Source organism: Merops nubicus, unplaced genomic scaffold, assembly GCF_000691845.1.
Source record: "Merops nubicus isolate BGI_N331 unplaced genomic scaffold, ASM69184v1 scaffold27590, whole genome shotgun sequence".
Taxonomy (NCBI): domain Eukaryota; kingdom Metazoa; phylum Chordata; class Aves; order Coraciiformes; family Meropidae; genus Merops; species Merops nubicus.
This window is the reverse complement of record NW_008582636.1, coordinates 57,325-65,129: the sequence shown is the minus strand read 5'-3', so window position 1 is coordinate 65,129 and position 7,805 is coordinate 57,325. Positions and strand designations below refer to the sequence as shown.

The following is a 7,805-nucleotide window of genomic DNA, read 5'->3' as shown; positions in this document are numbered from 1 at the left end:
CGGGGACCGCGGGGGCTGCGCGGCTGCGAACGCGTCTCCGCAGCGAGATGCAAACAGCCTAGTCTGCTCGCGTTTGTCTTGCGACTGCCTGCTCCTCACTAGAATGCAAAGCCTTGCACAGGATGAAAACAGGTTTGTTGCAAATTCTCCTGGAGATGTTTCGCTCCCCGCCGCCGCCACCTTCCAGCCTGAGATGTCAGCGAAGAGCTTAATGATGACACGGTGGCAGATACCTCTGCTGCGTACCCTCCGCTGTTCTTTGGAGATGTTAAGGCAGAGATAAATCTTTTATGCAGCTGTCTTTTCATATCTGTAGCGGTTGCTGCACAATCTGCACTTGATTGCAGCTAAAATATTCTTTTTTAGTTTCCGTTTCACAAAATGATGCAAAATAAACACAGATGGGAGAAGTGGGGGAGAGAAAGCTGTAATGAAGTAGTGATGGTGGATTGATCTTTCCTCCTTCCCCCCCTCCAATACCCACTCCCGAAAGATGAGCCCTTTCTGAACACAAAATGCTACTTTTCTGTTTTAAAGCAGTAAAGATTTGGGGGGCTCTTTGGTTGGGGTTTTGGGGGAGACTCCCATCAGTGTTACTTGCCTTACTAGCTGACTTTCTTGAATGTCTGTGGCTACAAAGCCCAGCAACCTCTGTCTTGCCTTCACCTGTTTTAAGGTATGTCTTGTTTCTTCTGACACCTTGTAGGTCATTCTTCCAGAATGCCAGAGGAGAGTTCACCAAAGCGGAGTCCTCAAAACATCCCGTACAAGGACCTGCCCCATATCGTCAATGCTGATGGGCAGCATCTCTTCTGCAGGTATTGGAAGCCAACAGCAACTCCCAGGTGAGCACTTTCGAGCAAATGTCCTTCTTTACTATCAGTAAATAAGACTCGATTCCAGTAATTATTATTTATAGCTTGGCTGGCATTACAGGGATGTGTGCATGGAGCTTTACAGAGCCACTAGGATATATTTCTCTCATCTGAGAGAGCCCTTACTGTAAAGACTGTATTCTCCAAACCTTTACTCACTCAGGTCAGCCTTACAGATGTAAAACGTGAAGTTCCTGTCATTTCATGCACAGCTGGTTTGGTTGGCAGTCCAGTATGCTGCCAAGTGACACATGCAGGTGGCTGATACCTATCAGCAACAAACAACTATCTTCAAACTAATAGCACAGGTAATCAGGGAGGGATGGGCAACAGGCTTAGGGATATCTACTCTTTCTGATTTTCTCAGTGTCAACAAATTAAACATCAGCATCTACTTCAGTTTGAACAGTACTAGCTGAAATCTCAGGGCAACAGACCTGTTTTGGTTTGGTTTGGTTTTTTAATTATTTATAGTTAGTAAATGATTTAGGGAGCTCTTTCACTGGCAATTGCACTTTCAAAACTGACCTCAGTAATTAACATGGACAACGAACCAGACAGAGAAATTTCGCTGATGTTTTTGTCATAATTTAAATAATCCCTTTACTGTAATAGCTTTCTGTGTTAATTGTGTGCTGATTATGATCTGCTTTAGAAAGCTGCCTCTGTTCCTCCCATAGTTATGATCTTCCTTCTTCCTCTGCTGGCTTGGAATGTATTTAAGCTACCACTAGTTAAATAGGTAGCTACTTCATAAAAATTTGGATATTGTTTTATTGTGGTTTTTTTTCTCTGCAAGCCAACAGGAAAAGCTGTGCTGATTTTATGCAGCTGGGAAACAGTCACAGGAAAAAGTGTTCAAGCTGTAGTAGGATGTTAAACTTTTTCCTTGACCACCCAACAGGTTAGACATCATCGGGTGCATTAGCCTGCAACTGTGCTGAAATGCATACAGGTCCAAGTTAGCTGGTCTGGGGTTTTATGCCTGCCAAACTAAGGGGCAATGGGAATAACATAGAGCTGGGTGGTGAGCAAGCACCAAAATACACTGTCCCCAGGGAGGAGGACAGTGCAGTCACCCCACTCCACCCACCTCCATTGCACTGGTTGGGCTGTAGGATGTGGGTCTTGGTTTAAGATCACCTGGTCCACAGAGCATTTTGTAGTTAATTCTGCTCACTGCCTTTTAGAAACAAGGAAGAAAGTTCTTGGGACTGATGCTTTACATGGTTTTTGCACCAATCTGAATATTTCCTCCACAGAAAAAAAAATGCTATCAAAACAAGCTTCCACTGTGAAACCAGGCTGTCTTGTATTATAATGCTAATTAATCATTAACTGCCCACAACTTTCTTCTCCCAGTTGTGGAATTGCTTTCTTTTTTCATGTGGAATTTCTTAGCAAATGAGTAGTGAGTGGATGGGTCTTTGATCCAGGAATGAAAGGATGATAAAGAGCTGAGAGTTAAAACTTGGTGTCTAAGTAAGTCCTCTGGGTAGTTAGTTTTTTTTTAGGGCTCTGTGCACCAGGCAGTTGATTCAGAGTGAGCTTGCCCTAGTTTTGTGACAACAAAAGTGGATGGGATCAATGTTGCTCATTTACAAGTGGTTCCTAAGTGCGTGTGTGTGCGTGGTTACGTGTGTGTATAAGGAGGGGGTGTACTGTTTATTATTAGCTCTTTTTGCATTGTTATGTATGAGAGAGATGGTAAGTGACTGCATAACAAATTAGTGCCTGGATCCTACAGTCAAGAATGCTCTTGAAGTGCTTTGATACACAAACCAAAAATACAATTTTTTTCCTCCCCTTTCACGTTTTATAAGTAGCTCAGCATTTTCTGCTTCATATGTAGCAGCTCAGCAACTTTCATCTAATTTTAAATGTTCAGTAGAAGTGATCTATATATATATGTATAGGGAGAGAAAGAGGGACACCTCAGGGGACTTTTACAGGCCTGTTACAATTCATTCTATTTGAAATACTGAAGGTGATTCTTTCAATCTTCCAACTCAGTTGTTGATTCAGGTTCAAATCTTGACGCTAATGAATGACACTATAACTGTCAAACGTTAGGATCTTTCATTGATCCATTATGCACCTAATCCCAGCTAGGGCTATAGAAATAACTCTTCACTGCAGATGCCCAAAGGTTATCATTGACTTGTCTGCTATTAGAATAGAACTTATCACCCTTGATCCCTCCCCCAGGGAGGGGAAAAAGCGGGATAGCTGCTAAAGGAAATATTAAAAAGTAGCCCTAGCCTGGGGTTGAAGAGCCAACAATAGCTAGGCAGTCTCTGAGAGTGGGGCCAACTGACAGACATCACCCCATGGAGCCAGTGCTTCTCTTTTATCTCCTCAAATAGACCCGCAAAGGTGGATAAAGGCTATGGCAGACTAAGGTGCTCTAGCATATTTAAAAAAACATAAATCTGTTTTTTTCAGGAAGGTGGGGAAATTTTGTGAGGCTCTTTTGCTTCATGTTCACAAATATCCAGGCTCTGATCCTGTGTGGTGTTGAACTGACTGATCAGCCCATACTGCTGCACATATGGAAGCTTTGTTATAAGTGCCACCGAGGCCAAGGTTGTCCTGCCACTGAAAGGCACCTATTGTGAGTTCCTCAGCAGGGTCTGCTTTGTTTTGAAGGGGGATTTAGGTGATTACTTCACAGGAAGCTGACACACAAAGGCCCTCAGATGTCATAATGATTAGATGGGGTAGATAGAGTAGGTAGTAATGGGACTAAAAAAGGAGAGCAACAGAGTTTTCCACTTGTTTCTTGGGTGGGAAGTCACTCCTAACAGAAGAGCTGGGGTCTGAGTGTTGTCTGCTATTGCTGTCTGCTGGCAGCAACATAGGTGAGACTTCCCTGGCCAGCAGCCCTGCAAGCTGCCCAACTTGTTGAGCCAGTTTCACCTTAAGCTGTAATTAAGTGGTCTTGTTGAATGCAGCAGGGAGGAAGCAGCAGTATGTTCTGGTGTCGTTTCCATGTGTTGTGCCAACAGCAGGATTTGCGACGCGTGAAAACAGGCAACTCTTTGGCACAGAGTGCTCACCAGTGAGTGCAAAGCTTCAGACCTGGGCAAGGCAGGGTGTTTTCAGGACCATGTCATGTTGTCAGGAGGTCGTAAGTTGTTACCAAACCACACTGATCTCATGCCTATAGCATGTCCCAGTAGCCAAAGAAATCCTACTTAATGGGAAAGCAGTCTTTATGTAAACAAAAACAACGGTGTCATGCAAGGTTAAAACCTCTGCCACCACCCTGAGGGGTCTGAGTCAAAATATGAGGTAATAGGAGGTGAGGAATTAAGAAACCATGCTCTGTTCCCAGCTCTCAGACAAAGCTGCTAAGAATAGAGCTGGGATGAGGAAGGGGAAGGAAAATCGGGAGAAGTCAAGATATTTCCTTTGGGGCCCCTAAAGGGCCTGGAGAAGCTCAGAGATGACCTTTTCCTCTCTGTAGCCCTTTCTAGATGCTTCAGCTGTTCCTGTCACTGCCTAGATAAGCATGAACAGTTTCTTCTGGGGCACTTTCAGCCCCTCTGCTCGGCTTCAAATAAATCCTGTGAGATATATTGACCCAGTGTAGTTTTTTCAAAGGTGCTAATAGCCTGCAGCAATCATTGACTTCTGACTGAGATGCTCAGTGCCCTGTAGATCAGCCACTCTAGGCTGGACAATTGAAGCTTGAGATACTTGTAGTTAGAGGTCACTTTTGAAAATGTGAGTTCCAGATGTCCTTGTATCTGAGCTTCCTATCAATCAGAAATCGTTATGTGGCTGCTCAGTGTGATGCTTGTGTGTCTCTCCACACAGTGGTCTCTAGGTGCACTCAGATGACTGCCAGCAACAGAAGTGGACTGCCCAAGGAGGCTGCCTGAAGCTGAGATTTGTGTGGGTCACAGACGTGTTCCTGGTTGATTGTCAATGTGTGCTAAAATGGGTTAGCTCAACTGTAGACATTGGGACTATGGTTTACGTGAACAGAGTTGCAACTGAGTAAATGGTGTCTTTATAGGATTTCTTTCAGTTCTACACCTGACAAGTGTGATTAAAAGTACAAAATTAAACAAACAAAAACTACCCATTTTTCTATTTACTTTTAAAATTTGTTTCACTCTTTGAAAAAATGCCTGTCATTCATTCTGACTTGCCAGCAATGAAAGGCCAAGACAAAAAAGAGAAAACGTATTTCTCTCTTCCCCAAGGATTTTGCAGAAATGTCTGTGATGCAGAAATACGAACTGCATTTGTATTTGAACTGCCCCTTAAATTGGGAATATTGCTTGCTGATTTTGGCATCTCATTACCAGCATTTCCATGGCATTTTCAGAACAGCAGCACAGCTCCCAGCATGAGCAGATGACAAGGTTGAATTTGACTTTCAGGCCCTTCCAAAATGAACAAATAAATAAACCGAATTGAAGTCAAAGCAGAGGGAATCAAGTTACTAATTATAATGTCTTTAATTATGCTGTGGTATTAGTCTCTAGAAATACTTCAAGGAATTTCTAATTCAGTGTCACTCTTGAAGAACATTTTTGTTTGTACTAATGAGGTCAACTTCAAACTAACATGCAAGGGCCAGGCTTGTGTGGTGCAAAGTGGCTTATGCTGGCATGATGTTTGTCGTAGGATGAATTCAGCTCCCTCTCTGTGTCTGATCACATCATACACAGTGCAAAAGGGAAATAATTATCATTGTTGAACGAACATTCCAGTCTTTGCCTGCTGTATTGTGACTGCCTGAGTTTCTAAAGCCTCCCTTCCGTTCATCAGCCATCTATGAGCTCCTTTAATGCCCATGTCCTCTTTGCTCCATGTGACTGTCTTATTTGCTGTGAATGGGGACATCCTTTTATGATTTCTTCTGCATTTCAAGAGGATGGGCAAATTAGCAAACCAGCTTCACCTAAGAGGGACTCTGAGAGACAGGAGACCAGCGTTGGTTCTTGCTGTCAGTATTTCTGACAGACTTCTTTGGTAGGATAATTTTTTCAGACTCCACAGGAATGTTCAACAGAAGCAAATCTGCCTTTACTACAGAACCCAAGGAAAAAGGCAAATAACAAAGGGATTAACAATTGTAATTAAACCATCCCTTTTGCTCATTGCCCTGTTAGGATCAGCTTCTGAGAAAAAACATTCAACTTTGTAACACTGGTGTGTGGGAATGAGGTGACTTTAGGAGTTCCCTGTTGTGAATCTCAAAGCACTAAAATTCCATCCCTATCCTGAGGCAACAGCAAAGGAAGCAAACTCAGTGTTCATTCTCAGAGTGCCACCTGAGAACTTTTGGAAACAGCGCTGTCCAGCATGGTGAATATCAGAGGCAGAAACAGAAGAACAAAAAGTGGTCTTGAGATAGTGCTGAAAACTTCAATTTCTGCTCATGAGTCTGGCAGAGACTGAAGTTTAAGCAAACTTTACTTCTGTCACGCAAATAGTTCATTTGCTGTTAATGTGATTGCAAGTTGATGATCAGTACTGGCTTTGTACTATGACCCTGATGGATCCCTAGCTGATCACTCAGTAGTGAGAGCCCTGCCCAGGTCTCTTTATCCTGAGCAGACCACGCACTGGCTCTCCTCTCAGACTCTGGTGCGTGTTTTCTTCAGCTCATCAAACCATGAGCACTTTGTTGACAGTGACACAACAGTTGAAGGAGGCAAACTCATGAACAATATCAGGGTTCCAGATTCAACAGGACCTCGCTAGCATGAGAGTTGTGTAGGTGCAGACAAATTAGAAAAAAACAGCTGCACACAATTCCTTCCCTCATTTTCTTCAGCATTCTTGAACATCCCTTGAGAACACCCAGCAGGTCTTTTAGGTCACCATGAATACATTTACAAGAATTGGCTGGTAAAGTTGTCCTGGCTGGAAGAGGGTATCTTTTCTAGATGCCTGTTGCAGAGGACTTGGCATGTGTTTCCTTGCAAGTTCCCTTCAAGCTGCTCTGGCTTTGTGCTTTTCTGAGCCAGGGTGAACATCTAATCTTTCTGTTCTTCTAGGGAAATTGCATTGTTCTAAGAGCTGTCCCTGCAGACACATTTGGCTGAGCTGCCTTCCCAAGGTTCAGGCATACCATTGTCCTAATGTGCTTCCACTTAAATAGAAGTCACCAGTGTTCTAAACCTCCTATTGTCCCTTATCTGAGAGATGTGGCATAACTATGATAGCAAATGGCTGATTATCCCAAGTATCCAAGGAGATGACAGTATTGCATCCTGCCCATGAAATCCTTAAGATATGCTTAGGCAGGTCCCTTACCTCCTCAAACTCCAGTTATATCTTTAACTATACCCATACATCCCTGCCCCGTACTCTACCAGCACAAACATTCAGACACCATATCAGCATGGCTTAATATCCTATAGGAAGGAAATTAGCAGCATCAACATAACTAAAGGGTTTCAACATCATTAAATCTATAGCTCTCCCAGGGTTTCTTCTTGCAGACCAATAAAATTCCACTTGTGTTAAATGGAAGAGAGATACTTCTGCAACAATCCCAAATATGAACCTTGGGCTAGTTCCAACTATAAACATCTTCTAAAGCAACCTGACCTGAAGGAGTCACTGGGTGGTGTCAGGAAGGCATCTCAAAGGTGACCAGACTCACTGTCCAGACAGCGGTACCAAGGTGTGTCCCTGGGGACAGGCAGAGGACAGGTAGTGGAAGCAGTCCTGGTGGCCAGAGCACTCCTGTCAGATTTGCCTGCCTCCAAAAGCACTTCTAGGTTCTGTCCACATCAGGCAGGGGCAGGAGAGGGGTTCAGTCTTGGAGTGTGCTCTGCTTGGGGATGTTTGTTTCTCCTAGACAGATGCAGGATGTTTGTGTCCAAAGGGATTCATTGTTTTTGCAGTAGCAGCCATATAGCCATTTTCAGTGTCCCTGGACCTTGAGTAACACCAGACTTC

The 7,805-nt window shown here is 43.6% G+C and overlaps 1 protein-coding gene across 1 annotated transcript in view; it reads left to right on the top strand.

The window, feature by feature from the left end:
• The first annotated feature begins 122 nt into the window (after window positions 1–122).
• MGLL (monoglyceride lipase) overlaps window positions 123–7,805 on the top strand; it is a 62,135-nt gene continuing 54,452 nt past the window's right edge. Inside the window, exons 1-2 of the mRNA XM_008938375.1 lie at window positions 123–132; window positions 707–845. Of these exons, the coding sequence (XP_008936623.1) occupies window positions 123–132; window positions 707–845 (149 nt within the window). The remainder of the gene's footprint in view (window positions 133–706; window positions 846–7,805) is intronic.